Here is a 27367-nt window from a genome sequence, read left to right as displayed (position 1 = left end):
GGAGAAGGAAAGAAGGAGCACACAATTTTATGCCTTAAATGAGGTATGAACTTTGAAGTGTAATTCTCAAATGATCAAATTTCAAAAAATGCACACACAAGGCCTCTATTTTATAACCTATGTGTCACACGAAATTGGAGGGAAATTTGAATATCTATTCAAATTTCACTTGAATTTGAATTTGAATTTGTGGAGCCAAATTGGAGCCAAAATTTAACTAATTATGATTAGTGAATTTTAGCTATGGTTCAGCCCACTAATTCAAGATCAAGTCCAAGATTCTCCACTAAATGTGCTTAGGTGTCATGAGGCATGTAAAGCATGAATGACATGCAGAAAGTGTGACTATATTATGTGGCAATGGGGTGTAGCAAGCAAATGTTCACCTCCCCCTTAAGATGGTCCAAAATTTAATTAAACTGGGCTTCTCCCAATTCAATTAAATTTATCTCCCAACACACACACATAAAATAGTGCACTTAATGCATGTGAAATTACAAAACTACCCCTAATACAAAAACTAGTCTAGGTGCCCTAAAATACAAGGGCTGAAAAATCCTAGATTACTAGGGTACCCTTCCTACACTATGAAACCCTAAATACAAGGCTCAAAAATAATGAAATCTTAATCTTAATCGTAATGAAAAATCCTACATTACTAGGGTATCACTCACTATCCTAAGGAAAAATTGCCTAAAATTATTACACACAAATAGAAGTTTGGTAACCTATTGGAGGCTCCCAACACACTTCCAATGAAATGCCTTTTTGTTACAAAACTTGAAAGCAACGAAGGTAAGTAAATTTCCAATTACAAAACGGTCATCAATTTTGGTGGTTTTTCTCTCTTTGGTGATTCACTCAATTTGGAGTGCTTTTTAGTCCAATAGCTCTTAAGGTGGTTGGCCCCTTTCTTCTTGACTCATATTCTTCAAGGGATGGCACCAATCCTCCTTTCCATTTTCCTATATGGAAACTCACAAACAAGGAAACAAAGAGACAAGCAATAACCAAAGACAAAAAAAAATGAAATGAAAGCTAAACCAATAGAGTTTTAACAAGACAAAATTTCAAGGATTATTCAACAATTAAAGCAATGAAAAGCACACAAAAGCAAGCTAGGACTCAAAGAGAAACCTAGAATGGCTCTAGAGTAAAGTAAAATAAAAACAAAAAAAAGACTCAAGAAACCTCTAGTTTTGGCACTCGTTTTCACACTAATTTTCAATTGAAATTTCAGAACTAAGATTGGTATAAAATAGGCACCAATTATAGAACAAATTTCGAGCAAAAACAACAAGCACATTTCCCTTTCACTTTTTTTTTTCCTGAACATTGATTTTCCTGCCAACTTGTGTGATTTTTAGTATTTTTTCCTTTTATCCAAATCACTTGTTTCTTTTTTCTAATTTTTGTTTAGATGTCTAGAAAATTCAGTAAATTTTCAGCTCAAAATTTGCAGTGACCAATTCCTAGTTAGTTCTACAAGTTCGTATGTTCAAGCTGTCAGCACCAGCGATTTCAACCTAGAAATCTAGAGTAGTGTTTATGTTGGTTAAGGCTTGGATAATTACAATTTGTGTTTTCTTATGCTCAATTGTCTTGAATAACACAATTCAAGAGAGCTTAAGACTTATTTTGATTCACAAATCCAACCACAACTCAACACCACAACTCAATTTCTTCATACGCATCATATAGGAAACTTAGAAAACAAAACAAAGTTCAACAACAATACTACCTCTAGGAATTGATTTAGAACATGTTATGAACTAAATAACATGCATGAATTAGACTCAAAATTCAAAAGATAGGCTAAGAATTACAAGTTGGCATTGGCATAGAACTCCAGACTATCTCAGGATCGAACTTAGCCATGGGTGATACAAGTTGAGCCCATTGCCTCTGGACAATTTCTTCTTGAAACTCAACGTACTCCCCGTCCCTCAGCTGGACTCATCTCTCCTTGAGGAATGACCGGCCTTTAATGGCCTCAAATCGCCGGTGGTGTTCCTCACTCCGAAACCTATGTCTATCAAAGTCCACATCTTCCTTTTGGGGCCGCACTGGAACCCTCTCCAGTGGCATCTTTCTTGGACCTCTTGGCTGGAAGCTTTTTCAGCACCATTTCCTGCGAGGACACATTTGTGAAGTTAGTTTACAAGAAATCACAATAAAGGCCAATCCAACTAAAATGGTGCACACTTTCTTCTATCAAACGCAAATGTCAACATGTGATTAGAAAATACTCGTGCATTGATGCATGGGTCATTTTATGATATATATATATATATATATATATATATATATATATATATATATATATATATATATATATATATATATATATATACATATATTTTGTGGTGAAAGGCATTTTATGACACAAATCCACGTGTATATATGTACATTTTTTGACAAGCATTTTCATGCTACATATTCACACATTATACACATTTTGAAAGGCATTTTTTTTTTTTTTGTTTTTGCTACCTAATCAACATACATATATATTTTGCAATGGATTTTTTTTGCTACCTATCCAATATATATATATTTTTTCGATAGGCACTTTTTGAATGCTACCCATCCAACACATATACATATTTGCAAGGGATTTTTTTTTGTTACCTATCCAACATATATATTTTTTTTTCCGAAAGGCACTTTTTGAATGCTACCCATCCAACATATATACATATTTGCAAGGGATTTTTTTTTGCTACCTATCCAACATATACATATTTTGTTTGAAAGGTATTTTATTTTTTTTCTTTTTTTTTTCATGCTACCTATTCAACATATATACATATTTTGTTTGAAAGGTATTTTATTTATTATTATATTTTTTTTCATGCTACCTGTTCATATTTTTGAAAGGCATCTTCCTACCTGTGTGCAAGGTACTCACCATGGTGTAGCCAACCCAAGTGCTAGTCTAAAGAAAACCTCACAAGCATGTTCTCATTTTATGTATTTTTACATTCAAGAGCAAAAACTTAGATTCCTAGGCCTAAGTCATGCTTTTGGCACTTTATTCTAGCTTCTACAAAACTGCCCACACACTCACAATGGTAGCCATATGTGCACAATTCGTTCCATAAACTAAGTTTCACAAAATCATGCGCAAATGCCATCAAGGAATTTCACCGAACACTTGGTGGACGCCTGTTTAGACATGAAAAAATGAGGCACGGGGGCAATGTGGCATGCCCATTCATCTCAGAATACACAATAGGCCTACAACCATCCTCTACAATCCCCCAATTCAAGCAAACAACCATGGATTCACATATGAATTGCTTCATAAATTTTGCAAAAAATAAGCAACTAAAGCACATCAATGGAGAGCCAAAGAATCAAGGGGAAGATCACTTACTTGTAGGGATGGGTAAGAGCGCAAAAAGTGGAAGCAAAAATGCAAAAATGGGGACTTAGGGCTGCTAAACTCATGAATCCCGTAGCTTTGGCGTTCTTAGAGTTGTTTGGGGAAGAAAATGGGGTGAAGAAAGCTTCACCCCTCCCCATTTTAATGTTTTTGCACTAGACATGCTCGCTCAGGCGAGCTAACCCATTTTGGTTTTTTGTAAAATCCCCTTGCAACAATTTAAGCTATTCCTAGTCATGTTTATCATTTTGTTAACTCCTATGGTCACAAACAAACTAGGCGCATTCAAATGAAATTCAAGAAAATAGATAAATGAATTTTAAAGAACAGAATTAGAGATACTAGACTGCCTCCTAAAAGCTCTTCTTTAACATCTTGAGCCGGACACGGGATGATTGTTGATTGATCATGGGCCTAGCACTTGTTCATACCTGCCCCTAAGCTTTTGAATAAAAGAAATGGCATCATGCAGTAAATGGGAAACTACCCCTCAAAATACCGATATTACCTTCCAATCACCCTTGTTCCAATTTTGATGTGATATTGATCACCACTCAAAACGAACCTTCACTTATCCTCCGATTCACAGGATCACAGGATGACAAGATGCAAATGCATGCATGCTTATGTTTAGGAAGTTTAAGTGCAACAATTAAACAAGTGTTATTATGTTCAATTTTACTTAAACACTTATGGCACCCCATTGATAGAGCCAAATGGCTCTGGATTCAAAAATCGATAGTGTATTCTAAAGGCGTAGAAGACACAACACAGGAAGCTAAAGTGCAAATCATCAATCCATTGTTTATTAATGTTGCGATTATGGTTTACACAGGATTGGAAGACTTTGGAAATCCCAATGAGCCTTTGGAGAACAATCATGTATTGACTCCTCTAGCTGCCCCAAGTACTAAGCATAATATCATTTGATGATATCAGAATTCATGGGCAAAGGCAACTCTTCATCGTCCATGTTGGCAAGCAATAGTGCTCCTCCCGAGAATGCTTTCTTCATGATGAAAGGTCCTTCATAATTTGGGGCCCACTTTCCCCTATGGTCTTTCTGAGCTTGGGATACTTTCTTCAAGACGAGATCCCCTTCGTTGAACTTACATGGGTGTACCTTCTTGTCGAAAGCATTCTTCACTCGGCTTTGATATAACTGTCCATGGCTCATGGCGGCCAATCTCTTACCTTCTATAAGATTCAGCTGATCAAAGCATGCTTGGGCCCATTCTGACTCTTTCAGCCCTGACTTGACCAGAATTCTCAAAGAGGGAACCTCTACTTCAAATGGAAGCACAACCTCCATCCTATTCACTAACGAGAATGGAGTTGCCCCAATTGATGTGTGCACCGAGGTTCGATAACCATGTAGCGTGAAAGGGAGCATCTCGTGCCAATCCTTGTATGACACAATCATTTTCTGAACTATCTTTTTGATGTTCTTATTAGCAGCCTCAACTGCCCCATTCATCTTGGGCCTGTAAGGCGTGGAATTATGGTGTTGGATCTTGAAATCCTCACACATTTCCTTCATCACTTTGTTGTTTAGATTGGTTGCATTGTCAGTGATAATCTTCCTGGGAAACCCATACCGGCAAATTATCTCTTTCTTGATGAACCTGACCACCCCACTCCTTGTCACACTGGCGTATGAAGCAGCTTCAACCCATTTGGTGAAGTAGTTGATCGCAACCAAAATGAATTGATGTTCATTCGAAGACTTGGGCTCGATATCTCCAATCACGTCTATTCCCTACATAGAGAATGGCCAAGGCGCTGCCAAGACGTTTAGAGGCATGAGTGGAGCATTGACATTATTCGCGAATGCCTGGCACTTGTGGCATTTTCTCACATGGATACAACAATCGTTTTCCATGGTGAGCCAGTAATACCCTGCCATTAGAATCTTCCGGGCCATGGCATGTCCGTTGGCGTGTGTTCCAAAGGACCCCTCGTGCACTTCCATTAGCATCTGCTCAGCCTCCCTGGCGTCCACACATGGGATCAAAACCACGTCATGGTTCCTTTTGTACATAATGCTTCCACTCAGAAAAAAATCGGCTGCTAACCTTCTCAATGTTCTCTTATCATTGTCGGAAGCCTCCTGTGGGTACTCCTTTTCTTTGATGTATCGCTCGATGTCGAAGTACCAAGGTTTACCATCTTGCTCTTCTTCTATCACGCAGCAATGTACGGGCTTGCCACGACATCTAAACTCGATGAAGCGCATCGGCCATTTGATTCTCCTCTCTGGGAATATGATGGAAGGATATGTCATCGAAGAACTCTGTCAGCTTCTTAATGTAGGCCTGGTAGGGGATCAACTTATGATCCCTAGTCTTCCATTCTCCTCTTAGCTGGTGAATTACCAAGGCTGAGTCTCCATATACTTTGAGCAATTTGACCTTGAAGTCGATTGCTGCTTGGATCCTAAGGGCGCACGCCTCATACTTGGCCATGTTCTTCATGTAGTCAAAGCCCAATCTAGCCGTGAAGGGTATGCATTGATCGTTGGGGGTAAGCAAAACCGCCCTTACTCCATGGCCTAGTGTGTTGGACGTGCCGTTGAACCATGTTAGTCGATGAATACGACTAACTTTTGTGTATAAAACCTGTGTGACTTGTATCAAACTTCCCCAATTTATGGTTATTTTGTAGTGTTATAAGTACTTTCTGTTAAGTATAGGTAATAAATACTTAGTACTTCCATTTTGTGTGTTTAATAATCATTTTCTCTCAATTTCAGGTTAATTAGGAAACTTTGAAAAGTGTTGTTTTTCACCTTTTCGCTAAGCCAATCTACTGGCTTAGCGAGCGTCCGCTAAGCGCAACACTCATTGGCTAAGCGCGAGGAAGAATCTGGAAGAAGATGAGTTGTATAGGTTCGTTGAGCACACCGCTTCATCTCACTAAGCGCACCGCTTTAGTCCATTCGCTGAGCGAGAAACGCACTCGCTAAGCCAAAATTCACTAATGTGCGCTAAGCGGTTCAGAATTGCGCTAAGCGCATGAGCACGAACAAGGCCTTGAAATCATATTTTGTGAAGGGAGTTTGGGCTGAGAGCTGAAGCTTTGCATGTCTAGTGATTCTAGAGAGAGAAAGGTCCAAGTTCTAGAGAGTTTTGAGAGATTTTGCTGTGTGAAGATCTGCAGAGACCAGACCTTGAAGAGGAAGCTGTTCTGAGAGCTTGAGATGAGTTTGTGAGTGGTTGTGAGATCCTAGAGGTGAAGGAGACATCCTCACCACTTGTATTTTTGCAATCTTTCATCTTGTTCTTCTCTTTGTTGTAAAGGAGGTTTCCTGGTATGGAAAGCTAAGTCCTCTGTTGGATCTTCCCTATAGGTACCTGATATAAATATCTTTCTATCTATTTAATGATGTTTTGTGTGTTCTCTGTGCTATCAGCTTTTCATTCTAGTATGCCTTTACCTTGATCACGTAGATGCATGCTTTGTTAGGGTCATTCAACAATGGAAACTGGTTTGACTCTAAAGTCCTTGATAGTGCAGGGCTGAGTTGTCGTGCTTTCACGAGGAATCGAGGTGTGATAATTTAGTTGAGTATGTGTGTCTTAATGCGGTCCTGGTTGAGTTTAGTCTTACAAGAGGAGTCTGCGGACGATGCTTGATCAGGATTAGGCTAAACTATAATGAGGAATCAGGGTTTAGTATCTCAGGAGACACCATAAGAACACATGAGCATTGTTAGATAGAGAATATCTTTTTGGCATCAGGCACCTATTAGGAAGACCAATGTGTTCTCTACTTGTTTTTATACATCATTTCTTTCGCGTGATTTTCTTTCTTTTTGCACAGATAGTTTATACACTTGTTCATATTCACACTTACCTTTACACACCAGACACCTATTTGCTGAAATAGCTTACCAAATAACACAAGTTCCCTGAGTGTCCGATACTCGGTTCTTACCATTTTATACTACTTGTGAGATCCGGTACACTTGCCGGAAGCCAAATAGACTTGGCACAAAATTTTCAGAGGCACTGGTGCACAGCATTCCACAGTGCCTATTTTGGGGAAAAAGCCCTAGAAGCAGCAAAGAGGAACAACTTGTGCATTGAACTCTAGGTTTTGTCATTTAAGAGAGATTATTGAGTAGAGAATGAGTGTGAGATGCTGAGAAGAGGAGGAGGAATCCCCCTTCTTGTGTAAGAAACTATCATTCTCTGCTTTTAATCTCATTTATTGTTAGGGTTTCTTTGTAATGGCTGGCTAAACACCCTAGTTGGGGATTTCTAATGAACAATTGATGTAAATATGTAATATCTAATTGATTATGTTTTCTGTGTTCAATGCTTCATTCAATGCTTAATGTTTGTATGATTTTGGTTTGATCACCCAATTGTGTGCACAATTTGGTGACTTTAGCATTGGGAAATGTACTGTTGCCTTAGAAAATGATTGAAGCAGGATCAAAACTTAGTCTTAAATGAGGGATTTGCAGATTAAGTTTTGGTTTTAATTATGTTGTTACAATAATGCTGTTTAGTTTAGGCCTAGTCTTAAATGAGGGATCTACGGACAAAGCTTAGGCTACATTAGGCTAAACTTTCGTAAGCTACTTGAGCTGAGTATAGTCTTAAATGAGGGATCTGCGGACGAAACTCAGTTTAAGTTAGTCTAAACCTAAGACGGTTGTCTAAATCGGACCTAGTCCAACAAGAGGGATTTGAGGACGAAGCTTGGATTAATTCGGCCTGATGAGGGATCGAGGGTTTAGTAATTTAGGCTACAACATAAAACACAAGAGCACGATTGATTAGAGATATATATTTCTTTGCATCAGCTTGTTTGTTAGAAAGACCCAACATTTCTACCTACTGCTGTCATTTTATTTACCTTTCATTTTATAGTTTTAGCATAAAAGTTTATTTTAAATTCTGTTTGAAATTATCACTCATACATGTTCTCTCAACAATGCTTCGATTCTGAACTTAATTCAGGCTAACATTAGTTCCCTGTGTTCGATACTCGGATTCGTCCGTTTTAAATTTTGAATACTTGATGATCCGGTGCACTTTCCGGTAAACCCCCATTGAAATTTCCTTGAGACATAAATGAACAAAAAGTAATTGTATTGGGGAGTCAACACATAGGTTGGTAATCATTGATGGGCTATTGAGCTAGATAATCTACCAAGGCACTTCCCTTTATCGCCATTTGAGTGACATAAACAATGTCAAACTCTGACAGCAGAACCTGCCACCAAGCAATCCGTCCAATGAGAGCAGGCTTTTCAAATATGTACTTGATCGGGTCCATCTTGGATACCAACCAAGTGGTGTAGCTCAGCATGTACTGCCTTAGACGATGGGCTGCCCACACCAAGCCACAGTGTTCTTGTCCCCCATAAGGTGACGAAAATTGTCTTTTCCATGTCCTCCAGTGCCATCTTTATTTGGTTGTAGCCCGAGAACCCGTCCATCAAAGAAAACAAAGCAAAATTGGTTGTGTTGTCTACAAGGACATCGATGTACGGTAAAGGAAAGTTGTCCTTTGGACTGGCTCGGTTTAGATCCCGATAGTTCACACACATTTGCACTTTCCCATCTTTCTTGGGGACTAGCACAACGTTAGCAACCCATTCCAAGTATTAAGAGACTGCCAAGAAGCCGGTGTCAAATTGCTTTTTCACCTCTTCTTTTATCTTTAAGGACATCTCGGGCTTCATCCTTCTTAGTTTTTGTTTCACCGGGGAACAACCGGGATTCAAAGGCAACCTATGTTGCACAATGTCGGGGCTCAAACTGGGCATATCTCGGTACGACCAAGCGAAAATGTCTTGGTAGTCTTGCAATAGAGCTACCAATTCATCCTGGATATGTGTGGTCATGCCCGTGCCTACCTTGACCTCTTTCTTTTCCTCGCCAACACCCAAGTTTACGATTTCCATCTCTTCTTGGTGTGGCTTCATTTCCCTCTCTTCTTGTTCGACCATCCTTTTTAGCTCTGGGGTAAGCCCCCAATCCTCGTCTTCTTCATCCTCAGATTGGTTTACTAGCTGCTCAAAATCGACGTCTGGGTCCTCGGTATTAGTACCTTCACAGGACTCATTGTCGGATCTGTACCGTTTAATCGCAACAAAAATAAACATGTAGATGAATGAGAATGGATTAAAGCGCAAGAACAAATGAAGAAAGTCTGTATTTATATATATTTGATAGCAAAAGACAAGCCCAAATAGGGAGAAAACCCTAAAGCCTAGGCCCAGCCATAGGGTTAGGACTAACAAATTACATTATGTTTGCCATGGAAATTCTGGGTTGTTCGATAATTTGCCAGTTTCTCAACTCGATCTCAAGAGGGCATGGCCGCACCCAATTTGATTGCTCTTGAGGGACTTCATCGTGGATCATGGCAATTTGCCCTTCACACATCCAGCCTGCGCTCACAAAGCTTTCACTGATGTGACATAAGGGAGTCTGTTTCACTTGTGATCCTTTTTGTTGGCCCATGCTTCTACCCCTCCTGTCTAGGGCACTTCTCCTCACCTCGGCGCGTGTAGGCTTATATCCTAGCCCGAACCTTCCGCAGTTTTCCTTGAACTCCACCAAGCTCACCATGCCATCGTTGTTCCGGCCCAAACCCATTCCGGGCTCGTACCCATGCCCCAACATTACACGGACTACCATCAATGCAACACTGGATGAGCGGGGTTGCACTGGGGGAGACTCGACATAAGCGTTGCTCACTACCTCCAATTCTTGAAAAGCCATCTCTAAGGACTCCTCCGCGGCTTCTACATATGGCATAGAAGAATGACAACTTACTAGGATGTCTTCCTCACCCAAAACTATGACTAATTGCCCTTCCACCACAAATTTCAACCTTTGGTGGAGCGTTGAAAGGACTACCCCGACTGAGTGAATCCAAGGTCGGCCTAAAAGGTAGCTATAGGCTGGGTTGATATCCATCACTTAGAAAGTGATCTGACAGACATGAGGTCCAATATGAATTAGGAGATCAATCTCCCCCCTTACGTCTTGGCGGCTGCCGTCAAAAGCTCGCACCACCATAGAGCTCGGCCTCAGGTGTGACGCGTTGAAAGGCAATTTGTCCAACGTGCTTTTGGGCATGACATTCAGCAACGAGCCATTGTCGATAAGAACCTTGGCCACAATGTGGTCCAAACACTTGATGAACACATGTAAGGCCCTATTATGTCCTGGCCCTCGACAGGTATCTCCTCATTGGCAAAGGTGAGGTAATTGTTGGTGGTAATATTGTTGATGATGCCCCCGAAGCCCTCCATGGATATGTCTTGGGCGACATGGGCTTCATTCAAGATCTTGACCAGAAGCGCCTGATGAGGCTCCGAGTTCATGAGTAGTTCCAACAGGGAGACCCTAGCTGGGGTCTTATTGAGTTGCTCAATCACTTTGAACTCACTTTGCTGGATGATTAGAAGGAATTCATTTGCTTCTTCAGCGGATATTCTTTTTCCACCAAAGTCTTCCTCTTCCTTAGCAAATATCCCAGTCGGGATCTCCTCATTCAGAATCGGGCTTGCCTTGTCGCTTTCTTTCGTGCCCACCTTCGTCTTTCCCTTTGTGTCCTTGGACCATACCAATGGGTTGGGTGCCACGAAGATTCGCCCACTACGGGTCATACCGCTCGTGCCTGAGATGTTAGTAACTTTGGCAGAGGATAGGTCATCTATGACAAACTCGTCCTTCCTTCCATCAGGTTTTTGAGGGGCATACTTCCATGGGAGTGCCTTGTCACTCTTGTAAGGGAAAGGGACAGGCTTCTTACCCAAGATAGGCTGGAAACCTCGGGGCTTTTGGGTGGCAGCATCTCTGGTGAAGTGGATCACCAATGGTTTGGGCTTGCTCGGGCTTTTGTCAGCTGATTGCATGCACACATGTTGCTCTCCCTTGCTTGTGTCACCAATTTCAAATTGGCCTTGATCCATTATCCCTAGCAGTAAAATCCTCTGCCACACGGCATGCCTCCACATCGTGCGCTACTCTCATACCCTAATTTCGTCCGGGGATAATTGTTTGTCGACATGCGGATTATTGTCGGTCACGTTGAGCTGCTTAAAGTCAATTGCCGCGCGATCCGTAAGAAGGGCGATGCGAGGCTCACGGGTGCGTGTTCCAAGGAAGGAAAACGCGTGGAGTCATCACCAACGTTTATTTGAGGAAAAAGTTAGAAAAAACCAAAAGCGGGTGTATGAACTTTAAGAATAAAAGGTTCGGGAGTTGTTCTTATGCATGGGGAAGGTATTAGCATCCCCCGCATCCGTCACGAGAGACGACAACCTTTAATCAAATATGAAAAATCAAGACTTTCAATTTATTTTTATTTCCCTTTTTTATGTTTTTTTTTATCTTTTGGGGTCGACAAAAGTGGGGGTTTGCTCCTACATATCCTCAATTGCAATGAGGAACTCAGACCAATGTAGTTCTTCGGAAAGCAAGAAAGTTATGCGGGGTGTTGATTTTAGACTTTTAAACGGTTCATTTTAACCGATAAAAGTAAAAATGTGTTGGATCAAGTGGCCTCAGAATAATTAAGAAGGGGGGGTTGAATTAATTATTCCTAAACCTTTACTAATTAAAAATTTACTCTTCTAAGGCTTTTACTATGTTGTTTAAGTGAATCAAGAGTAGAAGAGAAACTTAAACAAAAGTAAAAGCGGAAATTAAAATGCACAGCGGAAATTAAAAGAGTAGTGAAGAAGGAGACAAACACACGAGAGTTTTTATACTGGTTCGGCAACAACCCGTGCCTACATTCAGTCCCCAAGCTACCTGTGGTCCTTGAGATTTCTTTTCCAACCTTGTAAAAATCCTTTTACAAGCAAAGATCCACAAGGGATGTACCCTCCCTTGTTCTCTTTGAACAACCTAGTGGATGTACCCTCCACTAGAACTGATCCACAAGAGATGTACCCTCTCTTGTTCTCAGTCAAACCCAAGTAGATGTAACCTCTACTTGTACCACAAAGGATGTACCCTCCAATGTGTTAAGACAAAGTTCTCAGGTGGTTAAACCTTTGAAACTTTGTGAATGGGGATACAAAAGAATTCTTAGGCGGTTAGTCCCTTGAAATCTTTTGTATATGGGAAAGGGAAGAATCAAAAGAATTCTCAGACTGTGTCGTTTTGAATTCTTTGACAAGGGAGAAGGGAGACACAAAAGAATTCAGGCGGTTAGTCCTTCGTTCTTTTGGAAAAGAGAGAAGAGAGACACAAAAAGAATTCAGGTGGTTAGTCCTTGGCGAATTCTTTTTGGCAAAGGGAGAAGAGATGAAAAGAATGAATAGCACAAGTTTTCAAGGTTTAGAAAACCAGAAAACTTTAGAAAGCTTTTGACAAAGAAGAAGAAGAAGAAGTTCAAAGAGACTCAGAAATCAATGTGGAAAAAATTGCTTGTGTAAAGAATGAATTGGAAAAGATAGATGTATAGAATGATTGATTTGATATGCAAAACAAAGCCTTGCTTTTATAGACTCTTCATGTCTAGTCAAGAGAACCATTAGAAGAGTTATGACTTTTTAGAAAAACTTAAAACCAATTTGGAAAAGTCAAAAACTATTTGAAGAGTTACATCTTTTGATTTGTTCAGAAACTATCACTGGTAATCGATTACCAAATCAATGTAATCGATTACGCAAAGCTTTTTTGTGAAAGGATGTGACTCTTCACATTTGAATTTGAATTTCATCGTTCAAACACATTGGTAATCGATTACCAAAACATTGTAATCGATTACAACTTTTTGAAATCAATTGGAATGTTGTAAATTTAGTTGAAAGCTTTTCGAAAACCATTTTGCTACTAGTAATCGATTACAATAATCTAGTAATCGATTACCAGAGAGTAAAAAATCTTTGGTAAACAGGTTTTGAGAAAAATCCATGTGATACTTAGTTTTTGAAAAAACTTTTTCATACTTATCTTGATTAATTCTTCTCTTGATTCTTGAATCTTGAGTCTTGAATATTGTTCTTGATTCTGGGAAGCTTAAACCTTTAATCTTGATTCTTGAAATCAAATTTCCTCTTGAACATTGTTGCAACCTGCCCTTTTGCGGGCGAGCGAGGCGAGGCTCACCAGTGCATCTTCCAAAAGAGGAAAATGCACGGAGTCGCCACCAACATTTATTTATGGAAAACGTCGGAAAAACCGAAGGAAACCGGTCATGAAGAATATTTTAGATTCGGGAGTTGTATTTACGTTTGAGGAAGGTATTAGCACCTCTCACGTTTGTCCCAAAGGAGAACAGCCTTAAATTAGAATTGTGTGAAATTGCGTATCTAAATTTTTATTTCTTTTTTATTTTTGAGGTCGACAAAAGCGGGGCTCTTGCTCTTACGTACCCTCCCTCAAAGAGGAAATCAGACCTACGTAGTTCTTTCTAAAGGGGCAAATCAAGCGATTCTTTTTACTTGGAAGGAGGTCCTTTTAAGGCAAGAACAAATGAAGGCCGATATGGTGGCCTTGAAAGACCAAATGGCTTCCAAGATGGAAGCCATGCTAAGCATGGAAAGACTAATAGAAAGCAACGCAACCACGGCTACCGCCGCCAAGGCAGACACTACTCACCCCTCTACCACGAATCAAGCGCATCAACCCGCCCGGACATGGGGGGACGAGGAGGAGAGATACTGGGGAGCACCGACGGCCCGCATCTGGGGTATAACAGAAATGCCTATCCCTACGGCTTACCCCCCGATTTCACACTACCCACCATGCACGAGAACATGGATCATGCCATTCCCATAACCTTCAAAGGTCAGCTTCCCCAGCCCATAGGGGGCGCCCGCGAAGAGTCATAAGAGCATGCCCAAGTTGACGTCGGCTCATACCCCCCATTCACCGTCGAAGGACCGACATTCCACGCCCGATACAACCACAACATTTCTCTGTAGGGGGACCACCTCTAGCAGCAGAGGGAAAAGGAAAACTTGATCTCATCTAGGAGAGATTAAAAGTGGTCAAAGGGTCCGGTGATTACCCTTTTGCTGATATGACCAATTTATGTTTGGTACCGAATGTTGTCATCCCTCCCAAATTCAAGGTGTCATACTTTGACAGGTTCAAGGGGACCATTTGCCCCAAAAATCATCTAAAAATGTATTGCTGAAAGATGGGGGTGTATTCAAGGGATGAGAAGTTGCTTATGCACTTTTTCCAAGATAGCTTAGCTGGGGCGGCAAACACCTGGTACACTAGCTTGGAACCCTCCCGGATCCATTCTTTGAAGGACCTAATGGTTGCCTTCGTTAGGCAGTAGCAGTACAATGCTGATATGACTCCAAATAGAATGCAGGTCCAGAACACATACAAAAGGGAGCACTAATCTTTCAAAAAGTATGCCCAAAGATGGAGGGATTTGGCGGCTCAGGTAGCAACTCCTATGATGGAAAGGGAGATGATCAACATGATAGTGGACACACTCCTAGTGTTCTACTATAAGAAGTCAGTAGGCTACATGCCGTCTAGCTTTGCGAATCTAGTATTCGCGGGCGAGAGGATCGAGGTAGGCCTAAAAAGGGGGAAGTTCGACTATGTTGCCCCTGCCAGCACAAGCAACAGAAGATCCGGGCCGACTAGGGCAAAGAGGAAAGAAGGGGACGCTCAAGCATTGACCTCGGCTCTTGCTTGGCCAAAACCTCAATCAACCCCTCACAATACTCATCAATATGTCCAGCACCATCCGAGCTTTTTGGCCTGCATCGGAAACTCCTCCAACTCGGCACCCGTCCAACAAAGGACACCAACCACACCACAAAGAGCTCCCGCTCAAGCCCCGGCTCCTGCAAGGCCTCTTCCCACCGGTGATTTCAATCCTGGCACGAGTTCCAATCTGGGGAGGAACCCTCTAATGAAAAAGCTTCCAAAGTTCGCCCCGATTCTGATGTCATATGGGGATTTGTTGCCATCCTTAATCGCCAACCAGTTGGTAGTGGTGACCCCTAGAAGAATTACCAGTCTCCTTTCCCGAGATGGTACAACCCCGACACGACCTGTGCGTATCATGGGGGGTACTCCAGGGCATTCGATAGAGCAGTACGTGTCCCTCGAGCATAAAGTCCAAAGCTTGATTGATGCAGGATGGCTAATATTCCAAGAAGATGGTCTAAATGTGAAGACAAATCCGCTTGCCAATCATGGGGGACCAGTGGTAAATGCAATAGAGGCATGTGGGCTGCAGAGGCCTAAACAAATAAAGGATGTGGTAACCCCAAGAAGGTTTATCTTTGGAGCATTGCAAGAGGTAGGCATCGTTTCCTTTGATGGGCACAAAGGGGACTCCTGTTTGATGCATCCAGGTACATCACATGACATGGAGACATGTTCAACGACGGAGGAGCTATTACAACAAATGATGGACCAATGCCGATTTGAGATCAGTAAAGGGAACAAGGGAGAACAACACGTGTACATGCAGTCGACAGACAAAGAAAGCCCCGCTAGACCCAAGCCTTTGGTGATACACTTCACCATGGATGTGGCCACCCAGAAACCCCGAGGCCTTCGCCCAGATTCGGGTAGCAAACTTGTTTCGTTCCCTTATAGAAGCAACAAGGTGGTCCCGTGGAGATACACCCCTCAGAAGCCAAGCGAAAAGAAAGAGGAGGCCACCGGCACTGACTTACCTTCTGCCAAAGTTACCAACATTACCGACCTAAGTGGTGATGTAAGCTCCATTGGAGCTTGTAGGCCTAGGATCTTCTTCATCAATGGATTCCTTTGCTTCTTGGAAGATGAATGGCAGTGGAATGGAGAAGGAAGAGAGAGAGGAGATGCCACTTCAAGGAGAAGATGAGTCTAGAAGAAGCTCACCACCATAGGAGGCCATGGATAAGAGCTTGGAGGAAGAAGGAGATGAATGAAAGGAGAGGGAGAGAAGAGCATGAAATTTTGTGCTCTAAGAGAGCTTTGAATCTGAAGTTTAATTTTCAAATGATCAAAGTTGAAAAAAATGCACACACATGTCCTCTTTTTATAGCCTAAGTGTCACACAAAATTGGAGGGAAATTTGAATTTCTATTCAAATTTCACTTGAATTTGAAATTGAATTTGTGGAGCCAAAATTTTACTAATTATGATTAGTGAATTTTAGCTATGGTTCAGCCCACTAAATTCTCCACTAAGTGTGCTTAGGTGTCATGAGGCATGTAAAGCATGAAGGACATGCACAAAGTGTGATTATATGATGTGGCAATGGGGTGTAGCAAGCAAATGCCCACCTCCCCCTCTAAAATTTAATTGTATTGGGCTTCTCCCAATTCAATTAAATTTATTTCCAACCACACACATCAAATATTCACTTAATGCATGTGAAATTACAAAACTACCCCTAATACAAAACTAGTCTAGGTGCCCTAAAATACAAGGGCTGAAAAATCCTACATTTCTAGGGTACCTTACCTATATTATGGAGCCCTAAATACAAGGCCAAAAAATAATGAAACCTCAATCTAATATGTACAAAGATAAGCGGGCTTCTCTTGAGAACCCATGGGCCCGAAATCTACCCTAAGGCTCATGAGAACCCTAGGGCCTTCTCTTGCATCTCTGGTCCAATCTTCTTAGAGTCTTCTATCCAATGCCCTTGCAGGGTAGGATTGCATCATTCCCTCCCCCCTTGAAAAGGATTTGACCTCAAATCCCGAGGTTCTTGAAACTCTAGGCTTTTTTCCTCAACACCTGTAAAAAGAACAAAAACATATGTATTAGTGGTGTTTGGTATGTTGAAGTAAGGTAAGGTCTGAAAACCCATTTCCTGGGCATCTTCCCATGAAGGAACATGATTCCTCACCAACTCAATGAGTGGTGCTACAAGTATAGAAAAATATGGGACAAACCTTTTGTAAAAGTTTGTTAAGTCATGGAAGTCCAAAAGTTTTCTTATACTTGGTGGAGTGGGCCACTCAGGAATGACCTTTATTCTCTTAGGATTCATGGGAACCCCTTGATCACTATATAAAAAATAAAGAAAAGTAATACAATAAAACATACATTTTTCTATATTTTCATGTTGATTATTCCTACCAAAAAGTATGACAAACCTAAGGTGTCCCATATGAGTACCTAAGTTTGTATTGAAACTAAAAATAAGAACAAACCTACCTAATGAGTCCCTATGTACACAAATCATGAAGATGTTGGGTGCTCGAGTGATTTTACAAAAGAGGGTTGCACCTCTCAAAACATTCATCATACCACCTATTTTAGGGATTTGGTGCCTAATAATACCTATTTTGGGCACCAACAAAGCACAAGGGTTTAAGCTCTTGCGAACCAAACCCTCATCCAACAACTCCTTTACTTGAGGAATGAAATCAAACCTAAGAGGTGTGGCAATGCTAACAAGTGTCTTTTTACAAAGGAGAAAATGTGGAGGTTGTCTAAGAGGGGAAATTTCTTTAATATTTGTTGTTATTTCAAAATGCCTTTCCTTCTTAGCTAACCTCTTGGAGGAGATACTTACCTCCTTAACCATTAAAGGTTGTCCTTCTTGGGGGTAGATTTCTTCACTAGATTCTTCCCCTTTTGCTTCTTCACTTTCACTAGAGGAAGATGAAGTAGTAGCCTTATCTTGGCTACTATAAATGTCTTGGCTCCTCATAATCATGGTTTTCTTGGTGTGGCATTGAGAAGTAATGTGTCCTCTTCCAAGACATTTAAAACACTTTATAGAGCTAGTCTTTTCTTGCATACTAGCCTTAAGGGGTTGCTTTTCTATTGTCTTCCCCTTATCATCTTTGGGCTTAGAAGGTGTTGTCCCTAAGATGCCTAGACCTTGATCTTTCTTTGGATAAGAATAAGAGCCATAAGATTTTAAAGTAGACTTCCTTTTAAGTTGTTGCTCTACCCTTATTTCCCAATCTAAGTTAGCCTCTACATTGTCCTTCCCATGGAAGGATGGGAGGTCAATGTTAGCCTCTTGAGGCCTTCTATCCTTTTCTCTTCTTTGGAAATGATGTTTAGTATGTGAACTATGGCGCCCTCTATAATAGTTGCTAAGTTCTTCAGTTAAACTCTTGCAAGAATCATGACTACTATAGGAGGCAGGTTTTTCTCTTTTCATTTCTTTCATTATTTTTCTTCTTTCTTCCTCTCTTATTTTCTCTCTTTCATCTTGACTTATTTCTTCCACTATGTTTTTCCTTTTTCCTTTCTCTCTTGTTTTTCTTTCCACAACTTAAGGGATCTCAACTCATCTAATATCTTATACAAGGGGTCCTTAGGAGTAGAACCCTCCCTATTAACACTAGACGAAGAATGAAGACTCATACTGGTTCCTAAGTTGTGGTTCTTTCTTTTTGGGGGTTTGAAAACAAAAGGTAAAAGAAACTATGGTTGAAACTAGCCAAAATAAACACTAAAAGAGGTGTGAAAGATAAGGAAAAAACTAATTGGTAAAAGGCAAGCTATCTAGGCGGTTTAACAATGGAAGGTAAAGGAAATAAGTTATGGAAGTAAGAAAGAAATGTAAACAAGGCGAATCCTAAGAGTGTTTGAATGACCAGATTTAAGGTTCCCAACAAAACACTCACAATCCTAAGGGAAAATTGCCTAAAATTATTACACACAAATGGAAGTAGGGTGACCTATTGGAGGCTCCCAACTTACTTCCAATGAAAGGCCTTTTTGTTACAAAATTTGAAAGCAATGAAAGTAAGTAAATTGTCAATTACAAAATTACAAAAAGGTCCACAATTTTGGTGGTTGTTCTCTCTTTGGTGATTCACTCAATTTGGAGTGCTTCTTAGTCCAATAGCTCTTAAGGCGGTTTTCCCTTGCTTCTAGACTCAAATTCTTCAAGGGATGGCACCAATCCTCCTTTCCAATTCCTTGTATGGCAACTCACAAAAAGGGAAACAAAGAGACAAGCAATAACCAATGACAAAAAAAAAAAGAAATGAAAGCTAAACCAATAGAGTTTTAACAAGACAAATTTTCAAGGATTATTCAACAATTAAAGCAATGAAAAACACATAAAAGCAAGCTAGGTCTCAAAGAGAAACTTAGAATGGCTCTAAAGTACAGTAAAAATAAACTATAAAAAAAAGACTCAAGAAACCTCTAGTTTTGGAACTTGTTTTCACACTAATTTTCAATTGAAATTTCAGAACTAAGATTGATATAAAATAGGCACAATTATAGAACAAATTTTGAGCCAAAACAACAAGCACACTTCCCTTTCACTTTTTTTTCCTGGACACTGATTTTTCTGCCAACTTGTGTGATTTTTCTTATTTTTTCTTTCAATCCAAATTGCTTTGTTCTTCTTTTATAATTTTGTTCTAGATGTCTATAAAATTCAGTAAAACTTTCAACTCAAAATTCGTAGTGACCAATTCCTAGTAACTTATACAAGTTCGTATGTTTAAGCTGTCAACACTAGCAATTTCATCCTAGAAATCAAGAGTAGTGTTTATGTTTCTTAAGGCTTGGATAGTTACAATTTGTTTTTGCTTATGCTCAATTATCTTGAATAACACAATTCAAGAGATCTTAAGACTTATTTTGATTCACAAATCCAGCCACAACTCAGCACCACAACTCAACTTCATCATAGGCATTGTCATACCCTAATTTCGTTCGGGGACCATTATTTGTTGGCATGCGACCTTCTCTTGAACACCTCAAAATGTTTAACACCCATCATTGTGCAATCCCTAAAGTCTCACAACATTCCGGAAGTCAAAACAAGCATTATTGTGTAATCCGTAAAGTTCTGTAACATTCCGGAAGTCAAAAAGAGCATTGTTGCGTAATCCGTAAAGTACCGCAAACATTCCAGAGGGCAAAAATAGTATCGTTGCATAATCTGTAAAGTACCACAAACATTCCAGAGAGCAAAAATAGTATCGTTGCATAATCCGTAAAGTTCCGAGATGTTTCTGGAAGAAACCGGTCAAAAACACGAAAACAGGAGTGTATTTAGCAAAGTGGGGTGTGTGTAAATAAACTGTTACACTCTAATTTCATCCGAGGACCATTGTTGATCGCTTCGGAAGGCTTAACAATCATCGTGGTGAAATCTGTAAAGTTTCGTGAGATTTCGGAAAGAAAACAAACAAAACCACAAAAACGGGGGCGGGGGTGAATTATCAAGATCCTCCACGTTTTGTTGAAAAAATGTTTCCGGGGCTTTCGTAATGCTTCCATAAAATTTCTGAAAACCTTGGGTAAACATATTTCACTTGATATTGGGGGTACCTTATGGTTATCCGCACATTTCTGTTAATCCTGACCTGTGAAGTCAGGTGGAGGGCGGAGATACCGGAGTGGTTATCCGTACAAAGACAACTTCTGTTAATCCTGACCCGTGAAGTCAGGTGGCACGCGGGGGTACCTTATGGTTATCTGCACCTTTTGTCAACAAGAGGCAAGCAAGCCCGTTGACACGCAGAGACTTACGTCGTCTTCTGCACCTTTTTTCATCTAGAGATGGCGAGTCCGATGACATGCGGGGGTACCTTATGGTTATCCGCAAATTTCTGTTAATCCTGACCCATGAAGTCAGGTGGCAGGCGGAGATACCCAAGTGGTTATCCGTACAAAGACAACTTCTATTAATCCTGACCCGTGAAGTCAGGTGGCACGCGGGGGTACCTTATGGTTATCCGCACCTTTTGTCAACCAGAGGCAAGCGAGCCCGTTGACACGCAAAGACTAACATCGTCATTTGCACCTTTTGTCAACCAGAGGCAAGTAAGCCCGTTGACACGCAGAGACTAACATCGTCTTCTGCACCTTTTGTCATCTAGAGACGGCGAGTCCGATGACATGGAGGGGTACCTTATGGTTATCCGCACATTTCTGCTAATCCTGACCCGTGAAGTCAGGTGGCAGGCGGAGATACCCGAGTGGTTATCCGTACAAAGACAACTTCTATTAATCCTGACCCGTGAAGTCAAGTGGCATGCGGGGGTACCTTATGGTTATCCGCACCTTTTGTCAACCAGAGGCAAGCGAGCCCGTTGACACGCAAAGACTAACATCGTCATCTGCACCTTTTGTCAACCAGAGGCAAGCAAGCCCATTGACACGCAAAGACTTACGTCGTCTTCTGCACCTTTTGTCATCTAGAGACGGCGAGTCCGATGACATGCGGGGGTACCTTATGGTTATGCGCACATTTCTGTTAATCCTGACCCGTGAAGTCAGGTGGCAGGCGGAGATACCCGAAGTGGTTATCCGTACAAAGACAACTTCTATTAATCTGACCCGTGAAGTCAAGTGGCATGCGGGGGTACCTTATGGTTATCCGCACCTTTTGTCAACCAGAGGCAAGCGAGCCCGTTGACACGCAAAGACTAACATCGTCATCTGCACCTTTTGTCAACCAGAGGCAAGCAAGCCCGTTGACACGCAAAGACTTACGTCATCTTCTGCACCTTGTGTCATCTAGAGACGGCAAGTCCGATGACATGCAGGGGTACCTTATGGTTATCTGCACATTTTTGTTAATCCTGACCCGTGAAGTGAGGTGGCAAGCGGAGATACCCAAGTGGTTATCCGTACAAAGACAACTTCTGTTAATCCTGACCCGTGAAGTCAGGTGGCATGTGGGGGTACCTTATGGCTATCCGCACCTTTTGTCAACCAGAGGCAAGCGAGCACGTTGACACGCAAAGACTAACATCGTCATTTGCACCTTTTGTCAACCAGAGGCAAGTAAGCCCGTTGACACGCAGAGACTACGTTGTCTTCTGGACCTTTTGTCATCTAGAGACGGCGAGTTTGATGACATGCAGGGGTATCTTATGGTTATCCGCACATTTCTGCTAATCCTGACCAGTGAAGTCAGGTGGCAGGCGGAGATACCCGAGTGGTTATCCGTACAAAGACAACTTCTATTAATCCTGACCCGTGAAGTCAAGTGGCATGCGCGGGTACCTTATGGTTATCCGCACTTTTTGTCAACCAGAGGCAAGCGAGCCCGTTGACACGCAAAGACTAACATCGTCATCTGCACCTTTTTTCAACCAGAGGCAAGCAAGCCCATTAACACACAGAGACTAACGTCGTCTTCTGCACCTTTTGTCATCTAGAGACGTCGAGTCTGATGACATGCAGGGTTACCTTATGGTTATCTGCACATTTTTGTTAATCCTGACCCGTGAAGTGAGGTGGCAAGCAGAGATACCCAAGTGGTTATCCGTACAAAGACAACTTCCGTTAATCCTGACCCGTGAAGTCAGGTGGCATGTGGGGGTACCTTATGGTTATCCGCACCTTTTGTCAACTAGAGGCAAGCGAGCCCGTTGACACGCAAAGACTAACATCGTCATTTGCACCTTTTGTCAACCAGAGGCAAGTAAGCCCGTTGACACGCAGAGACTAACGTCGTCTTCTGCACCTTTTGTCATCTAGAGACGGCGAGTCCGATGACATGCAGGGGTACCTTATGGTTATCCGCACATTTCTACTAATCCTGACCCGTGAAGTCAGGTGGCAGGCGGAGAGACCCGAGTGGTTATCCGTACAAAGACAACTTCTATTAATCCTGACCCGTGAAGTCAAGTGGCATGCGGGGGTACCTTATGATTATCCGCACCTTTTGTCAAGTAGAGGCAAGCGAGCCCGTTGACACGCAAAGACTAACATCGTCATCTGCACCTTTTGTCAACCAGAGGCAGGCAAGCCCATTGACACGCAGAGACTAACGTCATCTTCTGCACCTTTTGTCATCTAGAGGCGGCGAGTCCGATGACATGCAGGGGTACCTTATGGTTATCTACACATTTCTGTTAATCCTGACCCGTGAAGTCAGGTGGCAGGCGAAGATACCCAAGTGGTTATCCGTACAAACACAAATCTATTAATCCTGACCCGTGAAGTCAGGTGGCATGCGGGGTTACGTTATGGTTATCCACACCTTTTGCCAACCAGAGGCAAGCGATCCCATTGACACGTAGAGACTAACGTTGTCATCTGCACCTTTTGTCAACCAGAGGCAAGCGAGCCCATTGACACGCGAAGACTAACATCGTCTTCTGCATGTTTTGTCATCCAGAGACGGCGAGTCCGGTGGCATGCGGGGGTACCTTATGGTTATCCGCACATTTCTATTAATCCTGACCCGTGAAGTCAGGTGGCAGGCAGAGATACCCAAGTGGTTATCCACAAACACACTTATGTTAATCCTAACCCGTGAAGTTAGGTGGCATGCGGGGGTACCTTATGGTTATCCACACCTTCTGTCAAACAGAGGCAAGCGAGCCCGTTGACACACAGAGACTAACATCGTCATCTGCACCTTTTGTCAACCAAAGGCAAGCAAGCCTGTAACGACCCGCCTCGTCGCTACGGTATCCACACTCTAATATTTGATAATTTCAATTTTTTTTTATAAAAAGAACTCCCTTAATTTTTGCTTATGAAAATTGAAGTGATTTTGTCACAACATAAATTCATCCAACAACACGCAATTACTTAAGTGAATATGCATAATTACATAGAAACAATAATTCGGTACATGTCATACACATAACGAAAATTAAATATGTTCATATATATAATTAAAGTTCCAGTCTTATATTTAACTCAACAAAATAAAACTTAAAAACCAACTACGGAGGAGTTGATTACAAAACACAACTCTCTCCCAAAATAACGCCAACGTCATCACGTCGGCTCGGCAGTTCCTCACCAGAATCTTACTCCCTACACCTTGCCACTGTCATTTTGCTCCCACGAACAAGGTTCGTGATCATCATAGGTATCAACCACACAATACAAAATTGCAAGGGTGAGTTTATTATAAAAGAACCAATACCAATTCCAAATAACCACAATTAGCAAGGAACATAGGCAAACATGATAAGCATATGCAAAAATCATTATTCAACACTCATATCAACCAAATATTCATCATGCACATCCAACAATTACTCATCATCCATCTATGGACCCAATCAAGACTGCACAGAATGATGCATGCACCTGACTCAACACTCAGATGCAATGTGGTACGTACCAACAACAACCAAATCTCAAGAAATAGCCTAAGTGTGTCCACACGACACTCTCACATAGGGAACTGTGCTGAGTTTGTCAAGACCACCCGGTTGTGCACGTAACAGCCCCCCTCCCATAGGTGATCAGCCTGGGAGCCCAAAGGTGTTCCCTACCAGGTGACAAGCCCCCTAGTACAAAGTACACTTGGCCACAGTTACTCTATTTCCTGTTATCATACCCTAATTTCGTCCGGGGACCTTTGCTTGATGACATACGACTTTTCTTTGGTCCTTGTGAGGTGCTTGGCACCAATCATTAGGCAATTTGTGAAATTCCAGGACATGCCGGAAAACCAAAAAAAAAATAATATTGATGCACAATCCGTAAGTTTCCGTGACACACCGGAAATCAAATGGAAGCATCGTTGCATAATTAAGTGAGGTTCCGTAACATTCTGTAAGTCAAAAAGGGGATGATTATGTAATCCGCAAGGTTCCGTAACATTACGGAAAGAAAACAAGTATTGTTACGAAATTCGTAAGTTTCCGTAACTTTACGAAAAAAGAATCACCAAAAAAAAAAGCAGAGGGGGGTGTACTTAGTAAAAATGGGGGTGCAAATAGCACCCAGGCCCACTTGGGCCCTCCAGAATATTCCTCCGGAAGGCTGTTGCTTCTGGAGGAAGCAACCTGGCTCGCCTGGGCGAGCTGGGCGGCAAGCATCTCCCCTATTTTGCTATAAATAGGGGAGGAAGTGAAGAAGAAAAGGGTTAAGCCCCTTAGGCACTTCTCTCTCTTTCGAATTTGCTTGGAAAAATTGTTTCCGTGAAGAAAATCTAAGCCGAGGCGCTTCTGAAACATTTCCGTAACGTTTTCCGTGAAGAATTTCGCAAAGGTTTCAACCGTTCTTCGACGTTCTTCATTCGTTCTTCATCGTTCTTCGATCTTCAACGGGTAAGTACCTTGAACCAAGCTTTTCGATTCGTTCTATGTACCCGTGGTGGTCCACATTGTGTTTCGTGTATCTTTATTCTCATTTCATTTACTTTTTATACCCCCTATTGACGTGCTTAAGCCATTTTACTTAAGTCATTTCTCGCTTAACTTAAAAATATAATAAATTCCACCGAACGTTTGAATTGTATGATCCGTAAACTTTGGCTAAGATAAATTCTGACCATTCGGTCGTGTCGTAACCAAGTTGGAAATCAAAAAAAGAGATAAAATAATAATATAATAAAAATATACCTTTTAGTAAAAAAAAGCGGAAAATCAACCGGACATTTTCTCTTTGGGATTTCTTATTCTTAATCGAATTGACTAATAACTAAGGTGAAACTAAGGCTAAAATCAACTCGCCTAGTCAAGCTCGTCCACAAAAATAGGTTTTTGAAGTTTGTCATTTCAATTTCTTACTAAGTAAAATGGATCGTTTTTAAGGTCCAACGCCTTAAAATGATCACCTCTTAAGTAAAAAAGGAATCACTTGATAAAAAAGAATTACGTAGGTCTGATTTCCTCATTGCAATTGAGGAATACGTAGGAGCAAAGGGAAAGACCCTTGTCGACCACAAAAAGAGAAAAATATAAAAAGGGTATAAAGGATATAAGGACATAAAAGGGAACATAAAAACCAAAGTCACGTTTGCACATTCGATTAAAGGCTGTTGTCCCTTGGGACGGACGTATGGGGTGCTAATACCTTCCCCGTGCGTAAATACAACTCCCGAACCTTTCACTTAAAAGTTCGTAGATCGCGTCTTTTTTGGTTTTTCCGACGTTTTCCTCAAATAAACGTTGGTGGCGACTCCGCGCGTATTCCTTTCGTGGAACACGCATCCCGCGAGTCTCGCGTCGCCCTCCCGCCGAAGGGTAGGTTGCGACACCTGTGTCATATGAGCTATGATCACGGCCAAAAGTAAGTGCCAAAGACCATGGACCAATTAAAGCGCCTAAGCATCCCCTCAGAAATGCTTAGATTCTCTAACCACGCTAGTTACCCACGTCTGGGCCATCCGACAAGGTCAGTGCACTCTACCCCCCATGACATACACTCCATACGACGTATGATTGTGGCCAAAAGCTAGTGCCAAAGACCCTGGAAGGTCAGTGCACAGTGCCCCCCACGAACATACACAACATGCACATGCCAATGCATTTCCAACATCAATCAACATTCCATTTCCATGTCATTCACAACATAAATATCATTTCATCTCAATGATGTTATCAACAACAACAACAACCTCATTTCATATTCACATATTCATCAATAATAACAATTCATGTTGACATGGTCTTTATTAACAACGTCATCTCAAATCAATATCATCATAATTATCATTATCATTATCATCACATATCAATTAAAATCCTCAATAGCAACATCAACAACAATTCAAACAAACACAACAAATCATTTCCACACGCACGGTCTTCAAACAACACATTTCAAACAACCAGAACAAAATCATTCATCACAATGCATATATATATCGCATCCCATTAGTTAAAACGTAATTTTCTTTGAAGAAAAATCAGCATGCAGGTGTCTTTTGAAGTTGTAGACCAAATTTTGAGAAGATCCAACGGTTAATGAAGGCTAGGCAGCATTTTTACCGAGGAAGCTCCATGTAGCTTTCTCTAGAACCTTCATTAAGAGGCTTCTAGCACACTCCAGACATATTCTCAAAGATCCCAACGGTCAGATCATGGAAAATTGTCTTGTGAATATGCAGACCAAATTTCGAGAAGATCCAACGGTTAACAAAGGCTGGGAAGAGTTTTTACCAAGGAAGCTCCATGTAGCTTTCTCTAGAAGCTTCATTAAGAGGCTTCCTCCAGAAGCTTACTCGTGGCTTCTTTGAGAAGCTTTCTCAAGAGACTTCTTTGAGAAGCTAGATCCTTATCTATCCATACCCCTCTATTAACTAAATTAACCTCCTTAAAAATAATTACGGATGAAAATAACGCAACAAAGAATCAAACATCAAACATAATTTCTATATATATATATA

General features: G+C 41.3%; 2 protein-coding genes across 2 annotated transcripts in view; one reads left to right on the top strand and one right to left on the bottom strand.

Annotated features, from left to right (window-relative positions):
• Positions 1-4310: 4310 nt before the first annotated feature.
• Positions 4311-5672, bottom strand: LOC100804949 (uncharacterized). The gene is made up of 2 exons (XM_006598462.1): positions 5247-5672; positions 4311-5147 (listed from the first exon to the last, which is right to left on the bottom strand). Exons 1-2 carry the CDS (start codon positions 5670-5672, stop codon positions 4311-4313), a joined length of 1263 nt encoding a protein of 420 aa, XP_006598525.1.
• A 9116-nt stretch (positions 5673-14788) lies between these two features.
• Positions 14789-27367, top strand: part of LOC106796164 (uncharacterized) — a 151694-nt gene continuing 139115 nt past the window's right edge. The window contains exon 1 of the mRNA XM_026125936.1: positions 14789-16064. Within this exon, the coding sequence (XP_025981721.1) occupies positions 14789-16064 (1276 nt within the window). The remainder of the gene's footprint in view (positions 16065-27367) is intronic.

The sequence above is a fragment of the Glycine max genome, chromosome 15, assembly GCF_000004515.6.
Source record: "Glycine max cultivar Williams 82 chromosome 15, Glycine_max_v4.0, whole genome shotgun sequence".
NCBI lineage: Eukaryota > Viridiplantae > Streptophyta > Magnoliopsida > Fabales > Fabaceae > Glycine > Glycine max.
This window is presented reverse-complemented; position numbering and strand designations above follow the sequence as displayed.